We start from the raw sequence: 22660 nt of genomic DNA, 5'->3' as shown, positions 1-22660 counted from the left end.
AGTAAACAAATTTGATTCCACATAAAAGAAAATGTGAAATATTTAGCGCATAAAGCATGATTTTATATTTTTTCTTGCCTAATATAGTGGTTCCTGTATTTCGCTTTTCTTTAGGGGTAATTTGCACTAACTCATCATGGTAACGCATGTAACTTGGGTTACTGTGTTAGAGTGCTATTCATTTTGAATTGGTACTCAAATGTACCCTGGCACCCAGTGGGGATACACCACAGCCTGTGGCAGTGCGTTGGGCTGCGCTACTCAAAAAGCACCATGTCCAAGTTTCCTTTTGTTGGAATGCATTTCAAGCCCCTTTGTTTCAAAGGGCTGCCTTAGCACATTGTAAATGGGCCCTTAAGCTTACTTAAAAAAAAAAGTGTAAAGAACAATGACTGCACACAAAGCACAGTAACCAATGCAGGCAGATCATGGTCTTATCAATGCCTAACTGTCTGAGCTGATAGTATTGCTGTGACGAATAAATGTTAACTATGTATTAAAGATGTTCTATTGGGTTGAAGTCAGAACTCTATGCAGACCAGTCAAGTTCCTCCACCCCAAGCATGCTCATCCATGTCTTTATGGACCTTGTTTGTGCCCTGGTGCGCAGTCATGTTGGAACAGGAAGGGGCCACTGTTCCCACAAATTTGGGAGCATGAAATTGTCCAAAATCTGTTGGTATGCTGACACCATAAGAGTTCCCTTCCCTTGAACTAAGTGGCCAACCCCAACCCCACACCATAAACCCCCCCCCCCCCCCCCCCCAAACAATTTGGACCAGTGCACAAAGCAAGGTCCATAAAGAAATGGGAGCGTAAGTTCTTCTAAAACAATTTTAGTGTGTAATCTGGATTAGTATTTTAAAAGAATACATGCATTTCTCCAATACATACAAACTGTACACTAATATAATGTATATAATACTGTATTTCTTTAATAAAAAGGGGAAGTGACATGTAATTTTTGGTTTCATATGCAAATGTGTATACAAAAACAAAGGTAGAATCTGATTAATGGACAGTCAATGTCCTCTTTCTTGTTTTTTTTGTTTTTTTTGTTAAATCATTTATGTGTAGGGGCTGTCCATCTACACATGAAAAATAGCAACGCCGTTCATTTTTTTTCTCATGATGCCATCTCCTTTAAAAACTGTACATGCGCAACATAGGTAAGTATAGGCTTGTAAAACCCTGATTATACTAGAAACTAGTCACATGTATTTGAAATTGTATGACTGACATTGTAAATTATAAAGAGTGAATGACTTACCGCTTTGGCAGGAGCTGTTAGAGTCTCCATTTCCTCATGGGTAACCCATACATTACCAGACGGCTAATGAGAGGGCCCATGGGAGAGCAGGTTCAGATCCGCATCAGGTAAGCAGCATTAAAGAAGAAAGTCAGCACCACTGTTAACAGTGTAATAACATCACAGTCAGCAGATATGCTAAATGCCTCTGCGTCATAGATGTCCCAAGATCCCCCACGAGCTATATTGTAAATACAGAAATAAAGCCCATTTTCATATACTTGTGATTGAAGAATGTTTGCTGAATAACAGAGTAAAACTGAGCTCCAGTCTATAGGTGTACTACACAATATAATTAACCCTATAAAGCATCGCTGGGCTTACTTCGAAAGGATGTTCAGCAGTGACACATAGCTGCCAAATTTTATATTTTAATGCCCAAGTTCTTATGTACTTGGTGTTTTTTTTTCTCAATCTCCTGCATTTCACATTCATAAAAATCTCAATTTATAGGAAAATACTTAGTCATATAAATGATTTAAACTAGTCGCCCCAGTTTGGAGTGCAGAGAAAACTGATTCATGCATTATATAAACAGCCCCATATAAAAGACTTGAATGGAAACAATTTTAGAACAGTTAATAATAATTATATACTGACATTCTGTTAACTACTGAGTATACCCAGGATAAATGTAGAAGAAGTAGACTCACTGTTCTTGATGTTGGAGGAGCTGAGGGACTTGTAAGTGAGACCATTTCCTGAATAGCAAGGCGAAGTTTCAAGCGATGCAAGGGGTTGCTAATCCCAATTTCTCGCTGAATTTCAGTGTCTGACAATGCAGACATAATGGCACCACTTTTCACATTGGCACGACAAGCTGCAACATACCAAGCTGGCATTCCAAGCCATAACTAGAAAAAGAAAGCATTTTGATATATGACATAACTCTTTTATATATATATATATATATATATATATATATATATATATATATATATATATATATATATATATATATATAAAACTACTGCCCATGTAAACCTAATTTGCCATTCTTTAAAGATGAACTCCAGGATGTAGTATTTATCTAAACTAATCCCTTAAGAAAATGCCACCACAGTTTTAGAGAACAACCCTGTGTGAAAACACTGCTTTTGGGTCCATATGGCTCCAACTGTACCATGGAGAACATTTATTTTAAATATACAACACTTCTGGGTGCCTCCCGCTCTGCAGATCACATGAGGCAGATTCAAAACATGCAAAGACAGATGTAACCTAGCATGTATAACATGTTAAGTAGTTATTAAATAATAGCAATATTTCAAGGTTAAAAACATTTTTTTACCCTTCTATACCTTAGGATTCCACTTTCCCTGCTGGATTTAAACGAAGTACAGAATAAAGCTTAAGCTGACCTAAATTACCTACCTTACTCTGTCCAGCAACAGGTCTTATCTACTATCAGTACAGTACAGTTAGTTAATGTGTCTAAAATCAACATTAAAAGCATTTTTTTCTCTTACTTAAAAAACATTTGTTCTGTTTTCATTGTAATGGAAATATATTTAATAAGTTATCCTTTCATTTTAGTTCCCGCCTCTGATTTAGATCGAGAAGTATGGCAGAATTATTAGTTGTTTCTAAAGCTGGTTATACAAACTAATCAGAAATTAATATAAAGAGGTTTTACCTCTAAGAAATACACCTAAATGTAAACTGTTACATCATAACATGCAAGAAACAGTCATACACACTGTATATTCTAACCAAAATGTAACTGTCATCTAACTTTTGTGACGCAATGGGGTTGATTTACTAAAACTGGAGAACTGCAAAATGTTTCTGTTTTTTTTTTTTTTATGTCTGTTTATTGGAAAAATTTTAAGTTAGAAGCTGACTGACTACCATGCACAGCCGCACTAGAGTTTGCACTATCCAGTTTTAGTAAATCAACTTCAATATATCTTTTTTAACTACTACAGTGTCCAATCAGCATCCAAAATTGTCAAAATCACCTAAATTAGATTGCACAAATGTAATATGTAGGGTGTACCTTGATTTCTTACCTCAAGCCATGCTACCACTGTAGGTCCATCCCATTGAGCAAATGGTAGTCCTTTTCTACGGGCTTCTTCAAGAAGTTCATGTCTGCAAAAGTAAAATTAGATGGCGTTTTCATTAAATCAAGGATTAAACCTTTTAGGGATCATACTTCAGTAAACAGAAAAATGGTAACTTGATAAGGTAACTGCACACGACCTTTACCCTTTATGCTGCCTCGCTATTTCAGAAACTTTAATGTATTACAGTACTGTGCAAAAGTTTTAGGCAGTTGTGAAGACTGTAAAGTAAGAATGCTTAAAAATATAAATGTAATTGTTTATTTGATCAATTTACAAAATGCAAAGTGAGTGAACAGAAGAAAAAATGAAATTAAATCAATATTTGGTGTGAATACCCTTTCGCTTAAAGCCAGCATCAATTCTTACACTTGTACACTTTATACATTTTCACAATGTCAGGGATTTTGTCAGGTGTATGATTAATCAATTATACCAAGCAGGTGCTAGTGATCATAAACTTCATATGTAAGTTGAAACACAGTCATTAACTGAAATGGAAACAGCTGTGTAGGAGGCTTTAGGCCGGGTTCACACTGATGCGACGCAACAGCCATACCACTTTGGATCCGACTTTACCCTGCAACTTGAAGTCCGACATATGTCCGACTTCAATGAACAGGAATCCGACTTTGATCCCCAACAATACCAGGGACTGTGTCTGGTATGAATCTTTAGGGGGAACGCCACACAAAATGTTAAAAAAAAAAAGGGCATGGGTTCTCCCTCCAAGACCATACCAGGCCCTTTGGCCTGGTATTGATTTTAAGGGGAACCCCCACTTCGAAGAACGGCATGGGGTCCCACTTAAAATACATACTAGACCCTTATCCGAGCACACAGCCAGGCAGGTCAGGAAAGGGGGTGGGGGCAAGCAAGTGCCCCCCCATGAACCGTACCAGGCCACATGCCCTCAACATGGGGGGTTAGGTGCTTTGCGGCAGGGGGGCCCTGGGGACAAGGGCCTCTTCCTGACAACCCTGGCCATTGGTTGTCAGGGTCTACATGCGGGGATCTTGTTGTCCTCCACCGACGCCGCCATCTATTCCAGAGTGACTTCCGGGTATCGCGGCTCCGGCACTGTGACTGGCCGGAGCCGCGATGACGTCACTCCCGTGCATGCGTGTGGGAGCTGCCACTAAAGGCATGATCGCCATTATCAGCGGCATGCCCAGTGGGACTGTGCGCTGCAGAGGTGCCTTTCTTTTGCAAATATCTCCTAAACTGTGTAGGTTTAAGAGATATTTCTTGTACCTACAGGTAAGCCTTAATCTAGGCTTACCTGTAGGTAAAAGTGGTCTGTAAGGGTTTACAACCACTTTAATGCATTCTATGCATTAAGATAAAAAGCCTTCTGTGTATAGCAGCCCCCCTCAGCTCCTCTACCTGAGCCTCATCTCTGTCCAGCGATGTGGGACTCTCCCTCCTGATTGGCAGAGACATAGCAGCGGAGCCATTGGCTCCCACTGCTGTCAAAGTCAGTTAGCCAATCAGGAGAGAGAGGAGGTGGGGCCAAACCACACCTCTGTGTCTGAATGAGTGGGGGCACTCAACAGGAGGAAGAGGCCAGGCAAGCCAAATAGGGACCCGAGCAGAGGAGGATTCATGATGATCTGTGCAAATCCACTGCACAGGGCAAGTATGTATAAAGTATTAAATATTTTTATTTAAAAAAAGGGACTTTAAAGAAGAACAAAGAGTCCTGGAAGTAATGGGTTGTGCCCAACAGAGCCCTGATCTCAACATCATTGTGTCTGTCTAGGATTACATGAAGAGGTAGAAGGATTTTTAGGTAGCCTACATCCACAGAAGATCTGTGGCTAGTTCTCCAAGATGTTTCGAACAACCTACCTGCCCAGTTCCTTCAAAAACTGTTTTGCAAGTGTATCTAGAAAAATGTATGCTGTTTTGAAGGCAAAGGGTGGTCACAGCAATATTGATTTGATTTGGATTTCTCTTCTGTTCATTTACTTTTTTTTAAATCAATGTATTAATTGATAAAAATAAACTATTAGCACTTCTACCAGTATTTCTAAAGCTTTGTTAATTTACAAAAATTTTCACATCTGCCTAAAACTTTTGCACAGTACTGTATTTCACAAAAAAAGACACTTCATATGTAATGCAATCCAACGCAGAAGGAGTGAGATGTGTAGCTCCTGTTTATTAATCAAAATAAAGTAAAGCTCCAGCTAAAACCAATTTTATTTTAAAATTTTTTTGCATATTGGTGTGTTTTAGGGAGATTTCCCTTCACTTCCTGCCTCAAAGATGAGTCAGAACAGAGTGAAAATCTCCAGTTTTACCAAAACAGGTTATTTTGAAACAAGGGTAAAATGTTGTATTTCCCTTCACTTTCTTTCCCAGTGGCAATGGTTAGCATTGAAATTAGAACCATTGTAACCTAATAGAGTATGTATCCCTTTACTATTTTATCTTAAAAGGTGACATCACATTGCTTAAAAAGCTTTATTCTGGTAACACAAATTCACAATGTGACCTGCCACCTGTCTTCCACCCGCTCCAACATGTTTCAAAACGGTTTAACATGAAGGCTAGGGTGGTCCCAGAGGAAGATGTTCTTTTTAATAACATTCAATACAACTAATTGATCCAATATGTGTGACAGTGTTCCTTTAAAAGGGAACTCCCAGTATTATTCAAGTTATTTGACTATGAAAAAAAACCCTCACACAGCCATCTAGTGGCAATTGTCAAAAATACAACAGATACATATAAAATTAACATTCCCACACAAAACGAATTCACTCTATCATAGAGAATTTAGAAATGCAGGCTCCAGCTGTTGAGAAGAAATTCATTGAGCAGGGATAAAACCGATCGGTCATAAAGAACACCTATATGGCAGCCAACAAAGTTTTGAGAGAGAAACTCTAGGTAATAGTCAGTCCCTGAGAGTAGGTTATAAGTCCATGGGTGATAAGTTACAACAGGTTACATTTGCTACATATTACAGTTTAGAGTGGGGGTCAGCAACCAGTAAATCGCGATTTACCAGTAGATTGCGGACAGGTGACTGGTAGATCAAAGTCTGAGCTTGCTGACCCGCCATTCTAGAGCATCAAGGAAAGTGCATTGCAGAGAGATTTCTTATAAAGTTTGAGCTGTAGTAGGAAGCAAGAGCTGCATAAGACAATTCCTCCTCTGTAGTTCTGGCTCCTGTTCCATGCAAAGTGATTCCAACCGCATTCCATCTCTTATCCTGCCTAGTGGTCTCTAGAGCGGTGCCAGCAGCAGGTAAGTAGTACAGGGCTACTTTTACACTGATGCATGGCACTGTAGCCAAACCGTGGGTGCAGTGCATTGTGCCTACAGCTTTCCTGTGGGTTTGCTGCGCTTAGCCATAGACTTCTATTATATCCTGCTGTTTTACCACCCCCCCCAACTTTAAGTGTGAGCGATCTCTAAGGGTCCTGCTGTCTAATGCAACTAAGGGCTCATTCACAAGTGCTGCTCCTCATAAAAGTGATCTGAGTGTGTGTTGGCGGGTGGTGAGATCTTGCCTCCTCTCCACCTGATTTAAACCCATGATTGCCGTGCAATGCATGTGACTACGACACTGTAGTACGGCAATTAGAGGTTTAAATCAGGTGTGAGGAGGCAAAACTGTGCGCAGTGATCTTTGACTTCTCCCGTGTTATTCAGGACACCCCCTTTAAGGTTGCTTACCCCTGGTTTAGAGTTTGAAAAATAAAAAATAAAGATTGCACATAGATAATCACCTATCTTATATGGAGATTCAGGTCTGAAAGAGGTGCTATCTTTGGGTGTTCAGTTTGTAGTCAAAAGGACACCCACAATAAGTAACAAAGTATCACCTCGTTTATTTTAGTCAGAAAAAAGGAGAATATGGTTGAGCGCAACAGGGGTGTAAAAGTCTGATGCATGCCGATACTTGAGCTGTCTTTGAGCTGTTCTCTTCTAAGTGACCCACACAGAGTAATATCTAATATCCTACAATAATAGAAGCTTATATGAGATCAAACAGCGGTAGTTAATTGTGAAACGAGATATATAGTGTATGTTCTCCCATGTGCATAATGCAAAAAGCAGTATATATATATACACTATATTGCCAAAAGTATTGGTACGCCTGTCTTTACATGTGCATGAATCTTAATGACATCCAAGTCTTCGGCCATAGGGTTCAATTTTGAGTTGGCCCACCCTCTTCCGGGAAGGCTGTGCGCAAGGTTTAGGTGTGTATCTATGGGAATGTCTGACCATTCTTCCAGGCGCACATTTGTGAGGTTACGCACTGATGTGGACAAGCAGGCCTGTCTCTCAGCCCCGCTCTAATTCATCCCAAAGGTGTTCTATCCGGTTGAGGTCAGGACTCTGTGCAGGCCAGTCAAGGTCCTCCACCCAAACTTGCTCATCCGTGTCTTTATGTACATTGCTTTGTGCACTGGCTCAGTGCACTGGGATGCCATTAAAGCTCATGTGCGTGTAAAGGCAGGTGTCCCAATACTTTTGGTAATATAGTGTACAGCAACAAGAAGCCTATGTGACCATATGAGGGACCACCTTTTTACTATTAGGAGAAGATTTTAATTTTAAGTAAGAGGGAGATAGTTTGGATATTTAAATGAAATACTTGCATCCCGAAAGGAATTAACTTTGAATGTGATATTCCACATTATTATTAATGAATTAACAGTATCAGTAAGTTGTCCATGCTTCCTTTATTTATTCCTTTGGTTTTTAGTATCCTTTAAAGTGGTTATAAAGGTTAAAGGTTTTTTTTATCTTAATGCATTCTCTGGATTAAGATAAAAAAACTTCTCAAAAGCTGTTCCCCCAGCCCTACCTTAAACACTTACCTGAGCCCAATCTCGATCCAGCGCTGTCCCATCTGCAGTAACTCTTCTCCCCTTTCTCTCTTCTCACAGGAGAGCAATCATCAGTGGAAGGAGGGAGCAGGAGGTGGGACTGAGCTGTGTTGTTTGTGTGTTTATGGCTGCACCTAGTGTGGCTCGGGAGTAAGCCTGCACGAGTGCCCATACAGCAAGTAGCAATACCATTGCACAGGTAAATAAACGATGTTTATTATCTTCATAAAAAAGCTATAAAATCACATTAGCTTCTTTTAAATTGTCTCTCCATTTCCATAACATTTTTCTTGTTCTCCTCTTTGACTTTTTTTTTTCTACTTTAATGAAAGGCATATGACAGTATGATGATTCTCTCATCAGCACATTCAATTTATACCCACCCTTGGGCTTCTTAACTAGTTTTTCTTATTTTCCAAATTTTTATTACGTATAATTAGGTTGATGCTTTTGCAATGGTCATCTTGGGTGAAACATGTTGGATCAAGTGGGTGACAGGGGGCAAGTCACTACTGTGGATTTGTGTTACACAAATAAAGCTTTTTAACCACTATGACATCATCAGTGTGTGGCTCTTTCCTTTCTTTCAGATGTCATGTTGTAGAACAAAGTAATGCTTTTGAGCAGGCGCCCGTGCAGACCAGAAAAATTAAGAGTGAACTTTTTGAAAAGATGATACCTGCTGAATATATTTGAAAAAAAGTGTTGGCAGAAGTTCTATTTTAATTTAGTAAGGTTATACAGTATATGAAACCAGTTAATATTGGGAGAATTGCTTTGCCAGCTTTTTCAAGTTTCTGGCGACATGCCTATTGAATGTAATGACCTAATATGTGTAGGTACAATGCTAAAAGATAGTCATATACTATATATACATATATATATATATATGCATATACATATATATATATATATATATATATATATATATATATATATATATATATATATATACTATAGTCATATAGTCAAATACTTATTTCTTTTTCAACTCCAGGAATAATGACAGCTGGGGTCTGCTTATTGCTATCACATACGGGGAACATTATCTCTTGGTGAATGAAAATTATTGTGTCATGTGAAAAGGGTAAAGCCAATGAGAAGTGCTATAGGTTGTAGACATCAACCTATGTACTGCATTGTACAGTCACCAGGCTTCCATGAAATTGTAGAGGACAAATATTTTGACAGATAATAAACACTGAATTACATCTAACGTTTTTCTTGTACCAAATTCTGGGTACTATTTTCTAGCTATTTCCTGATGCTTAAATAATGTGCTTATAAACGTAATTTTGGAAAAGAAGTGTAGAATTGAATCCTGTGGAGATGAAAGCCTTCTCAAACCAACAGGACATATACATGAGCAATTTGAAACTCAATGGGGCATGTAGATCATGCTGTAAATCTCATAGCCAATAGCTGTTAATATAATGACAAATGTAAGCACAAAGTATCCAAGGCCATCTTTGCTGACCTTTTTATGTCACATCTTGCATTAGAAAAGATAGGTCGTTTTGGCCATACTCAGGCACATATTTCCTTACCAGAAAAAAATTTGATATGTGCCTGACTAGTAAAATACACATAAAACAAATGTTATCCATTTTTCTGGCTCAAAAAGGGAATTTTCTTCCTTCAGTAAAACAAAGCAGATGAGGAAGTGCAGTAGTCCGCGTGAGTAATGAATCGATTTCAGCCTATGGCACTCAGAAGATAGGAGATCGTTTCTAATTGGGCAAGTGCTTTGGCCACCAATATTCCATACTCAGGCTTATTCAATAAAGGAAAAATAAGGAGTGGTCTTCTTTTTCCCAGAGTGAAAAAATCACTGGCCAATTTTAACCTTCCAGGCAGAAAAAACGGTATTTATAATATAAAAGTGCATGCAGGGTGTGTAATTTTTTTAATACAGCACTGTAATCTGTAAGATTACAGTGCTGTGTGTGTTTTGTGTGTGTTTTGTGTACTTTGACTTTTTTGAATTTGCTGCCGTTCTCCGCTCCCGTGCGCCGTAACGTCGCAGGGAACAGAGCTCGACGGCATTCGGCACTGTGAATCGAGCGGAGGACAGCTCAATCACACAGCACGGAGGACATCGCTGGATCCAGGGGACAAGGTAAGTAAGTCTCACTGTGTCCTCCCATTCATCCAGCGAAGTGATCCCGAGTCTAGCTCGGGGTTACCGCTCCTGCTAGTAAATTCCCAACCTGAGCCAGACTCGGGATTACCGCCAGGGAGGTTAAAGAAAAACAAAAATTGTAATTGCAGACAAACCATACCCCATTCCTTCAGGCTATAACACAAACAAACTTTAGCATGTCATACCAAAAAGACAGCGACAGCAGCTGAAAAAGGTATGACCCACGAAAATATTTCTTGGCTAATATGATGCATTGCATGAAGTAGAAAAGATGTAGCTGGATAGCCGCACTCCGAATTATTCAACTTTATTTCAAAAATATAATTAAAATCATAGCGGCTAGGCTGGTAAACAGACTAACTGCACAGCCGCTGACATGTTTCACACTGAACACGGTGCTTAGTCATAGCTAATGAGCAGAATATACATACAGAGCTATATACACACACACACATGCAATTAGACAAATTAATAAAATACGTGTATGACAAGATAGCAATTAAGGAAACACCTGTGAACATCCAAAGTCTGAAGATTAACATTTAAATGGATGAAAGGAAAAAGCCTTTTTCACCTAAAACACCAAAATCAAGCTGACACGTTGAAAGCATACATAATGGTAATAAATGAATGACATGATAAATCTTATCATTAGGTGAAGAGGTATAGGTGTAACCTAAAAAAATAAAAAATGACATAAGTAAAAACATTTTCATTTTGTATGTAAAAAAATATATATTTTCACACGCATCGGCAGACACACAAAAAAAAAAGGAGGAAAGAAACAAACTCTCAATGTTCGTGCATGCCGATGCATGGGGCTCATTGAATGTCAAAACCACCAGAGGAAAACACACAAAAAATATTCCCTAAAAATATTCCCTAAAAATGACACATCCCAAAAAAGGTTTCATAATAGAAAGATTACAAATATCTCATTATTGAATGTGTCTACTTAGGTCTTCTCCTATGATACAATGCATAGATATAAAAAAATAAAAGTAAATATAGGAATAGACCAAATAAGCGATCGATATCGAATGTTCTAAAACCAAGGGCAAATTCAATGCGAATATCATTATACCGACAGGTATGAGGAGCTGACGCACAAACCCAGTTGATTAATCACACACCCAATATAATACATCAGCTGTGTGATCATCAAACGAATGACAAACATGTCTAATAAGATATTAATTAACATAAAAAATACTGATATTCATAATCACTGCAGAGAAAAATGCTGCAATATATGCATACAGCCCTATTCAAAAAACAGTCTCAATCGAATAATTGGCCTGTCCTCAATGTAAAGCAATTATAATAAATAGAAAATAGTGAATAAACCCTGGCAGAAACATAATAAAATGAGCCCAGCAGAACCAGATGAATAAACCTGTCAGCACCAGACAGACAACCAGTGAAATGGGAGCTATACACATTAGCTTAGTAAATACTGGGCAATCAATATGTGGAAAATTCACTCATAAAAGAATGAAATATCCCACTCAAAGTTAAGGCCCATAGGCTGCCTTGTATGGAGATGGAATATCCTATAAACCTCCCTCTTGCATAACAGACTAAACCTATCACCCCCTCTTTTAGATAAAGTGACTTTTTCCACCCCCTGAATGCGTAAGCCACTGACATCCTTATCATGGCAAAGATTCCAATGCTTCGCCGCATTAGTGGGGTGGTTTTTGGAAATGTCATAGAGGTGGTCATATAATCTGTCTCTCAGTCTTCGTGTTGTGCGTCCAATGTACAGTATGCAACATTGTTCACACGTAACCAGGTAAATAACAAATTTAGTGTTACAGTTAATGAAGGCCATGGCTTTAAAATCCTTATTTAGAGACCTAGAAAGGATGGTATCGCCTCATAAAATGTGGGGGCAACATGGACAATTATTGCCCCCACATCGAAACGATCCCTTAAACTGTAACCAATTGGGGCGTTGAACGCTACTCGAATAGAGGCTGGGGGACAACATGCCACCAATAGTTGGGGCCCTGCGGGAGACTGATCTAATACCCTTAGATAGCATTTCAGCATAGACAGGATCGTTGTAGAGAATAGGTAAATATTTCTCCACAATCCCTTTAATTTTACTAAACTCTAAACTATAAGGCATGGAGAACACCAGAATTTTTATGGATTTGTCAGATACCCGTCTTCTCCCATCTCCATTCTTGACCTTATCATGAAGGAGATGACATCTATCCGTATTAAGGGCTATATTGAACGCCCTATCAAGTACAGGGGCTGAATAACCTCTTTCTATGAAACGCTTTTTCATAGCAGAGGCTTCTTTCAAAAAAGATGATTCATCACTACATACCCGTTTTAACCTCAAAAACTGTCCCACAGGGATGCCCTTAATGGTATGCCTTGGATGGCCTGAATCAGCCCTTAAGGCCCCTTTCACACTGGGGAGGTGCGGGCGTCGGCGGTAAAGCGCCGCTATTTTTAGCGGCGCTTTACCGTCGTTTTAGCGGCGGTCTGCGGGTGCTAGCGGGGTGGTTTTAACCCCCGCTAGCGGCCGAAAAAGGGTTAAAACCGCCCGCTGCAGCGCCGCTTTGCCGGCGGTATTGCCACGCTGTCCCATTGATTTCAATGGGTAGGAGCGGTTTAGGAGCGGTGAATACACCGCTCCTTCACCGCTCCAAAGATGCGGCTAGCAGGACTTTTTTCACTGTCCTGCCAGCGCACCGCTCCAGTGTGAAAGCCCTCCGGCTTTCACACTGGAGTGAAAGGGGCCGTTTTTTTTCAGGCGCTATTTTTAGCGCTGTAACGCCTGAAAAACGTCCCAGTGTGAAAGGGGCCTTACAAGGAATTACCAGCAGCAGGCTTCCTGAAAAGTTTGGAGGAAATAGATTCCCCCTCACCCATCAGAACAACATCCAGAAATTCAATGATGCATTGCATGCTTTCAATATTTTCTGTGCAAAGAGGATACGGCACAGGGACATCCTTTTAAAGGCTGTCAGGTGCTAGGAGCTATAATAGCTTCTCTCCAATTGCTAGGAAAAGTGTTAACAGCACAGGTTTAGGAAGTGAAGTTGCATATTATTATTATTATTATTATTATTATTATTATTATAATACAGGATTTATACAGCGTCGACAGTTTACGCAGCACTTTACAACATTAGGGCAGACATTACATTACAATACAATACAATTCAAAACAGGGGGAATCAGAGGGCCCTGCTTGTTAGAGCTTACAATCTAGGAGATCATTAAGCCTTAGCAAAATATGCTAATAAATACACTTTTTAAAATGATTTAACTTTGTTTAGTGGACAGTTGTTACACTTAGTTACAGTATTAATAAACTTTCACAAGAAAGTTTATGGAAATGCAAAAAATTCAGAACCATTAATTTCGAGTTCAAATGTGATTTTTTTTATTAAGATATACAGTAAGCCACAGAATGTTTCAGTTCCATTCTACTCCGGATATTCAAAATGATTACAATAAATACTCATTATTTCACTGCAATTATTTAATTATTGTTTGGACCAGTTCAGTTGTAGGGTCGAGCTGGAAAAGAGGTTTAATAAGCAATACAAACTAAAACAATGGTAGTCAACTTGGTAAATATAGAGGGACTCAAGTGCAGCCTCTAAAATGTCCAGAGGGCTGCACATCAGAATCCATAGTTGAATTACATGTGTTGACAATGTACATTATGGTGCGTCTGTGCATGCACTGTAATGCATTTTAAGAGACAACTTACTTTGCTTTTACACAATGCAAACTGCACCGTGCTAAAACATGCCACAGCATGTCACACCTCACTGAAATGTAATGCTACCAGCCTCATCTTAAAATATGCTTAGATTAATAAAACAAATGTCACTGTAAAAATACGAAATTACCCTACCTTAAAAAATGGGCTGCAGGGCTGGTGCAAGGATTTTTTTTTTCTACACAGGTGAAAGTGTACTTTGCTTCCCACAGGAGTGTGCTACATATAGAGTGCAAGGTTCAGGAGTGATCTCTGTACAGAGAGCAGAGTTCAGGAGTGCTCTCTGTACAGAGTGTAGAGTTCAGGAGTGCTCTCTGTACAGAGTGCAGAGTTCAGGAGTGCTCTCTGTACAGAGTTCAGGAGTGCTCTCTGTACAGAGTTCAGGAGTGCTCTCTGTACAGAGTTCAGGAGTGCTCTCTGTACAGAGTCCAGGAGTGCTCTCTGTACAGAGTTCAGGAGTGCTCTCTGTGCAGGGTACAGAGTTCAGGAGTGCTCTCTGTGCAGAGTGCAGAGTTCAAGAGTGCTCTCTGTGCAGAGTGCAGAGTTCAAGAGTGCTCTCTGTACAGAGTGCAGAGTTCAAGAGTGCTCTCTGTACAGAGTGCAGAGTTCAAGAGTGCTCTCTGTACAGAGTGCAGAGTTCAAGAGTGCTCTCTGTACAGAGTGCAGAGTTCAAGAGTGCTCTCTGTACAGAGTGCAGAGTTCAGGAGTGCTCTCTGTACAGAGTTCAGGAGTGCTCTCTGTACAGAGTACAGAGTTCAGGAGTGCTCTCTGTACAGAGTACAGAGTTCAGGAGTGCTCTCTGTGCAGAGTGCAGAGTTCAGGAGTGCTCTCTGTGCAGAGTGCAGAGTTCAGGAGTGCTCTCTGTGCAGAGTGCAGAGTTCAAGAGTGCTCTCTGTGCAGAGTGCAGAGTTCAAGAGTGCTCTCTGTGCAGAGTGCAGGAGTGCTCTCTGTACAGAGTTCAGGAGTGCTCTCTGTACAGAGTTCAGGAGTGCTCTCTGTACAGAGTTCAGGAGTGCTCTCTGTACAGAGTTCAGGAGTGCTCTCTGTACAGATTTCAGGAGTGCTCTCTGTACAGAGTGCAGAGTTCAGGAGTGCTCTCTGTGCAGAGTGCAGAGTTCAAGAGTGCTCTCTGTACAGAGTGCAGAGTTCAAGAGGTATGCTATGTACACAGCGCAAGGTTCAGGGGTGCTCTCTGTACAGAATGCAGGGTTCAGAAGTGCTCTCTGTACAGATTGCAGGGTTCAGGAGTGTTCTCTGTACAGAGAGCAGGGTTCAGCAGTGCTCTCTGTACAGAGAGCAGGTTTCAGGAGTGTGCTATGTACAGAGTGCAGGGTTCAGGAGTGCTCTATGTACAGAGTGCAGAGTTCAGGGGTGCACTAGGTACAGAGTGCAGAGTGCAAGGTTTTTAATTTTCAGGGTTATGCTATGTACAGAGTACAGGGTTGAAGGGTGCTTTCTGTACAGAGTGCATTCAGGGGTATGCTATGTACAGAGTATATAGGGTTACGCTATGTACAGAGTGCAGAGTTCAGGGGTACGTTATGCACAGAGAGCAGAGTTCAGGGGTACACTGTGTACAGAGTACAGGGTTCAAGGGTGCGCTATGTACAGATTGCAGGGTTCAAGGGTACGTTATGTTCAGAGTATATAGGGTTATGCTACGTAGAGAGTGCAGGACTCAGGGGTACGCTACATGCAGAGTGCAGGGTTTAGGGGTATGCTATGCATAGAGTGTAGGGTTCAGGGTTACACTATGCACAGAGTTCAGGGGTATGCTGTATACAGAGTGCAGGATTCAGGGGTGCTCTGTGTACAGAGTGCAGGGTTCAGGGGTGCACTATATACAGAGTGCAGGGTTAAGAGGTACACTAGATATAGAGTGCAGGGTTCAGGGATGCACTAGGTACAGAGTGCAGGGTTCAGGGGTACGCTACGCACAGAGTGCAGGGTTCAGAGGTGCGCTAGGTACAGAGTGCATGGTTCAGGGGGTACATATTTCATAGGGCACCTTAAACCAAAAATGACTCCCCTTGAATTTCCCCCTATCCTAGTACAGAATTTTCTCACCCCCAAATCCCCATCCTTGGCAGGATAATCTTATTCCCCTGCCATCATGACCCCTCCCCCCTTGACCTGTGCAAATGCCACCATATTATTACCCCCTCAAATGTCCCCTCTCAACGCCGACCTCAGATACAGTGCAGCTCCATTCGGGTAGGAGATGTTATTCCTGTCAGTCTCCTCCTCATGGTTTGTTTATTCATCTCTGTTACACAGGCAGTGGTAGGCCTGGGAGATGAAGGCAGTGCCAGAAAAATGCCTGAATGCGCGGCGCTCCCCTGAACTTCCTGTACATTGGACCAGCTACACCTGGGGGCCACGCAGGTGGGGGGGGGGGGGGGTTGTAATTACAGCCGCTCATAGTGCACATGCGCTTCTGTGTGTCGATCCCCAGTTGCCCCCAGGTTACTTTTTTTGGTGGTGAAGTGAATCGGGTGAGATTCTGCTGACTAGGCTCAGCATTAAGCGGGACATGCTCACTATCCTCCACTACAGGAGCTGGCAGAGATCTCAGACAGCCTGGAGGAAGGAGGAGAAGAAAGCATCGGTGGAGCCCCTCTGAATACTGCGCCCCCTCCCCCAGAGTTTGGGCCCTGATGTTATATTAACTTTCTTGCTTCTCCAGTACTCTTTTTCAATCAACTGGATGGTACTAAATTCGTATGTCAGTTATTAGACCCAGACCTACACAGAGAGATAACCTCCAGAGAGCTCGTGTGAGTACAGGTGGCTGACTTTTGGCTGTACAGGTGGCTCACTTCTCCCATGGCTGACTTCTCTGCTGCTTGTCACTTATGGATGCCACCTCAGGCATGTGGTTAGCACATCAGAAGCCAGTGTGGTGGTAAATACTGAACCAAGCATACCGGCAGCCTCTTTGTAACACTTTCCAAAATGCACTGACAATTGGAGGCAGTATGAGCATCATAAACAACTGGTGTCTGATCTACTCTACCTAGTGTAAAACACTCAGAGGGCTGCAAACAAGGCATCAGGTGGACCACATTTGGCCCAGAGACCCTTTGTAATGCACCTAAAATGACTGCATTTGTGATGAAGTAAGCTAGCTTTCACTTTGCAGCCTAAGACCTTCCCATGTCATTCCTTCCAAGTTGTTCTCCCTAGGATAAAAAGCCATTCAATCAAGTAAAAACAATACTAGCATTAAAATATATATATAGTAATAAAGAAGCACCTGTGTCAAGAAGAAAAGATGTGTTCTTTCTTTTTTTTTTTTATTAAGGTTGGAAGTTTGGTTCCTGAGCTATACTGCATCATTTACGAAATTTTCTAAATGTGTCCACAATTTTTTCCATATGCCAAATAATGTTTACAATCATCTTGGAATCTCATATAGACATGATTATACCTCCGAGTATGGAATTCAAATGATAAAAAACGGGGCTAGTGCCTTTTAATAGTCTAGTTCGATAATCAACTTTATGACTACTATCTGTAGTCAAAGCGTTTACTGATTTAAAAAAATAAGTATTTGTTGTCTCTAAGGCTTTAATCTGATATAATTACATTCACAGTGCTTTCTAGATTACAGCTACTCTTCCATCTTCTAAGAACTTGATATAGAAGATAACGAAAGAAAATAGCCTGTCCTTAGCTTTCAAAAATATATTAATGGCCAGAAACATTCAATTATTTCACATAACAAATTAGCTGAATTGTTGTGATGCAGCAAGGGGGCTACAAGCATTTAGGACTCAAGTCTTGGATCTGTGAGGTATTCCAGGTTCCATTATGGATTTCTGGCATTTGAATAAACTTTATGCATGATTTTGAATAATTGTGGTACAGACTTTCAATTTTAAGCTCCTTTAGGGCAAGAATGGATGTGATTGGTATTGTATTCTCTGTAAAGCTCATATTAGGTTGCTATGTGGTACTATAGAGCACAGGAAATAATTGTACAGAATCATAGAACCATGTTACGTTAAAAAATACCTAACACACATGATACTGTGTAGTGGTTTCAGATAACAGTCAGCATTTTACTGTCGTATTCCTTTTAGTAAGACACCGTCTATGTACAATGCATGAAGGGCTGACTCTTTGTCCATCTACGTGAGACATTTTTTCTGTTCATTACCAACATATTACACAGATGACTACATTTTTGCACAGCACTATCACAGCATTACAACAAGTAGCTAAGCTCTAACAATGCTACACATGGCTCATAGTTTATAGTTTCTATAATGTGGCAGGGAAACAGTATAATAACTGTTTAGAGTCATAACATGGCAATCAAACAAGAGTTCATGATATAGCTGATAAAAAGTCATCTTTGAAAAATATTGAAAAAGAAAAAAGCACCCATATTGACTGAACATACACAATAGTGTCCTAAGCATTTACCCAAGACAGTTAGTAAACAGCTGTGATCAACCAAGAAAATCCATCCAAATGGTCAGCTTTATGCAACAATCAACTTAGCAGCCATACATAAACAAATGATGTGATGTATTAAGCTCTATTTTTGGCCGTTTCTTAAAAATTAATACTTGTACAATACATGCCGATACATTTGTATAAATAATAGGAAACCGTCTTCAACCCTGCACATACATTGGGGGCAGTTGACTAAGAAACTTCAAGTTGACCAACAACTATTTCCATGACAGTTCTGTTGAAGTATTTTGCTGATAATAAATAATTAATACATAGTCACCATCTGATCCTGATAAAAATGCAATTATTAGTGATGACAGTAATCATCTATTGATTACGCAGTGTTGAATATCTAGCACTTGCATGTCTGACAATCTGCTTAGCAACGTGGAGACACCTTCTACATTAGAGTATAGATATGTCATTAGCATATGGCGTGGTTCATCCTGATATGAACAGATGAGGCACAGCTAACTAGTTTAACTGCAAACTGTAAATATGTATAGTATTTACCTATTTCAGATTTTAAGGTAAAAAAGCAACTTGTTAACACAAAAAATGGGATATTCAATTGCAGAGTACACTGCCATTTAAGTAGGGAATTGTAAATTATTTTCATGTTTTGGGTCAGCGATTCACTAATAACTAACAATAGAGAAAAAAGCCCTGAACTTGCAAAGCAATAGCAGCAGCTCTCATTTTTTTTATTATGACAGGTTCCTATCAGAGACACAGTTTTTGGGAAAGTAAAAATTGCATAAGAAAATTATAATATTATATGCATTGGTAAGTGTTACATACTTTTTCTTCAGCCTTCGGTCTTTCTCTGCTTGAGTTCCAAGTTTACTCAACCCCAGATAGTCCTGTGCCCCAGGGTCTATATCCATGAAAGCTCCTGTTGTCAAGAATTACATAAATAACATCTGTCTTTATTAAGGATCAGTTAGGTAATCACAGTTTATATATATATACACTGAGCAAACTTATAAACGCAACACTTTTGTGTTTGCCCCTATTTATCATGAGCTGAACTTAAAGATCAACGACTTTTTCTATGTACACAAAAGGCCTATTTTTCTCAAATATTGCTCACAAATCTAAATCTGTGTTAGTGAGCACTTCTCCTTTACCGATATAATCCGCCCACCTCACAGGTGTGGCATATCTAGATGCTGATTAGACAGCACGATTTTTGCACAGGTGTGCCTAATGCCGCGTACACAGGATCGGACTATCTGGCGGACAAACCGCCAGACTTTGCAGAGGAGGTCCGCCGGACTCTCCGAACGAGCGGACCTGCCCACACACAACTGGACTTTTCCGGCGGACAAACCGCCCCCCCCCCCCCAGTTCGCTTGTCCCCACCCCCTTTCCTGACCGGCCGGGCTGTGTGCTCGGATAAGGGTCTGATATGGACTTTGGGGGGGACCCCCACACCGTTTTTTCGGCGTAGGGCTTCCCCTTTAAGTCCATACCAGGTGATGGGGCTAGAAGGTGTCAAACTCGCCGATGGAGGCGGCGACATTGACCTCCTTTGCTAATCCCGTCTACCTGGAGCCGCGTTCAAAATGAACGGACTTTTCTCCGTGTGTGGGCAAGTCCCTTCATTTCAAAAGTCCGGCAGACTAGCACACAGACGGCCGGATTGTCCGCCGGACTCAAAACTTCTATCTAAGTCCGCCGGACTTTTGGAAAGAAAAAGTCCGCTGGAGCCCACACACGGGCGGATTGTCTGGCGGACTATAGTCTGATTGTGTGTATGCGGCATTAGGCTGGTCATAATAAAAGGCCACTCTGAAATGTGCAGTTTTACTGTATTGGGGGCTGGGTCTGAAAAACAGTCAGTATCTGGTGTGACCACCATATGCCTCATTCATTACAGCACATCTCCTTTGCATAGAGTTGATTGGTTTGTTGATTGTGGCCTGTGGAATGTTGGTCCATTCCCCTTCAATGGCTGTGTGAAGTTGCTGGATATTGGCAGGAACTGGAACACTCTGTCGTGTACGTCGATCCAGAGCATCCCAAACATGCTCAGTGGGTGACATGTCTGGTGAGTATGCTGATCATGCAAGAACTGGGATGTTTTCAGCTTCCAGGAATTGTGTACAGATCCTTGCAACATGGGGCCATGCATTATCATGCTGCAACATGAGGTGATGGTCGTGGATGAATGGCACAACAATGGGCCTCAGGATCTCATTAAGGTATCTCTGTGCATTCAAAATGCCATCAATAAAATGCACCTGTGTTCCTTGCCCAAAGCATACACCTATCCATACCATAACCCTAATGCCACCATGGGCCACTTGATCCACAAAGTTGACATCAGCAAACCGCTCACCCACACAATGTCATGCATGCTGTCTGCCATCTGTCCTGTACAGTGAAAACCAGTATTCATTCAGGAAGAGAATATCTCTCCAAAGTGCCAGACCCCATCGAATGTGAGCATTTGCCTACTCAAGTTGTTTATGGTGACAAACTGCTTACAGGTTGAGACCCCGATGAGGATGATGAGCATGCAGATGAGCTTCCCTGAGACAGTTTCTCACAGTTTGTGCAGAAGTTCTTTGGTAATGCAAACTGATTGTTGCAGCAGCTGTCCGGGTGGCTGTTCTCAGATGATCTTGTAGGTGAAGATGCTGGATGTTAAGGACCTCGGCTGGTGTGGTTACACAAGTTCTGAGGTTGTGAGGCCGGTTGGATGTACGGCCAAATTCTCTCAAATGTGTTTAGAAACGGCTTTCAGTAGAGAAATGAACATTACATTCAAGGGCTACAGCTCTGGTGGACATTCCTGCAGTCAGCATGCCAATTGCTTGCTCCATCTGTGCGACATCTGCAGCATTGTGCTGTTGTGATAAAACTGCACATTTTAGAGTGGCCTTTTATTGTGGCCAGCCTAAGGCACACCTGTGCAATAATCATGCTGTCTAATCAGCATCTTAGCATCTCGATATGCCACACCTGTGAGGTGGATGGATTACCTCGGCAAAGGAGAAGTGCTCACTAACACAGATTTATACAGATTTGTGAACAATATTTGAGAGAAATAGGTCTGTGTGCACATAGAAAAAGTTGTAGATCTTTGCGTTGAGCTCATGATAAATAGGGGCAAAAAAACACAAAAGTGTTGCTTTTATAATTTTGCTCAGTATATATATATATATATATATATATATATATATATATATATAATAAAATATAATAACTGTATATACTATATTTTATATATTTACACACACACACACAAACAAATATAACCCCACAGGGCTACTGAAATTATATCCCTGGAGTGTATTTTGTTCCTGTTTATGCACAATTGTAGAGATGTGTCCTCACTTGACATTTCCTGCATTGAAACTATAGTACATGAAATGCAATGGAAGACACAGACTTCTCTAAGGTACACGTTTAAAAATGCATAGTTGAGTAAGGATCCTTTGGAAAGTGGCACAGGGTTACTTTGAATTACTAAATAATTACAAAACAAAAATCCAACAATTTGCTGTGGAATTTGTGTGAGCTATTAAACGCTTGCCTTCTGGTAAGTGTGCATTCTTAGCAGTGTTTTGAACTTTTTGGTGACGGAAGATTGCACGTTTTGCTTAAATATTGATTGGACTATAATTTTAATTCATTAATTTTGGGTTTTTGGTTATTTTCATCACGATTTATTTTTATTTATATTTTCACTTCTATATGTACACATATTTATTTGTATTTATTATTATGAACATTTATATGAATTAATGTTATTTATATAAATGTATTGATCAATTTCAATTTATTTATTCATTTATTAATTTATTTCTTCACCTTTACTAATGTTTAATCATTAGGGAAATTCACAAATTAATTGAGGTTCCCGCATATGGGGGATAATCATTGTTAGCACAGCTGCATTCTTCTTTTCTCTTGCATTTGTGGTGTGTATCACACTTTATTTGGGCAGCCAAATAATTTAAATGTTCTACTCTCGAAAAATGTGGGAAAGACATCTCTGACCCTTTTGTAAAATTGCACCACACCATAAATGTGTGCGCTTGCCTATGCATTGGGGCACCA

General features: G+C 40.4%; 1 protein-coding gene across 19 annotated transcripts in view; it reads right to left on the bottom strand.

The window, feature by feature from the left end:
* The window catches only part of PPFIA2 (PPFI scaffold protein A2), a 588582-nt gene that overhangs the window by 69834 nt on the left and 496088 nt on the right, over nt 1–22660 (bottom strand). For 18 of the 19 annotated variants that reach the window (XM_077471910.1, XM_077471912.1, XM_077471920.1 and 15 more), the window contains 4 exons: nt 19391–19484; nt 3322–3403; nt 1963–2163; nt 1271–1333 (listed from right to left, as the gene is read on the bottom strand). In XM_077471910.1, coding sequence (XP_077328036.1) covers nt 1271–1333; nt 1963–2163; nt 3322–3403; nt 19391–19484 — 440 coding nt within the window. The other variant, XM_077471924.1, reaches the window with a different exon arrangement.

The sequence above is a fragment of the Lithobates pipiens genome, unplaced genomic scaffold (assembly GCF_037356315.1).
Source record: "Lithobates pipiens isolate NorthernLeopardFrog02 unplaced genomic scaffold, aLitPip1_a1.2 Scaffold_8, whole genome shotgun sequence".
Lineage (NCBI taxonomy): Eukaryota > Metazoa > Chordata > Amphibia > Anura > Ranidae > Lithobates > Lithobates pipiens.
Note: the sequence above shows the minus strand (reverse complement) of the source record. Positions and strands in the feature narration are given on the sequence as shown.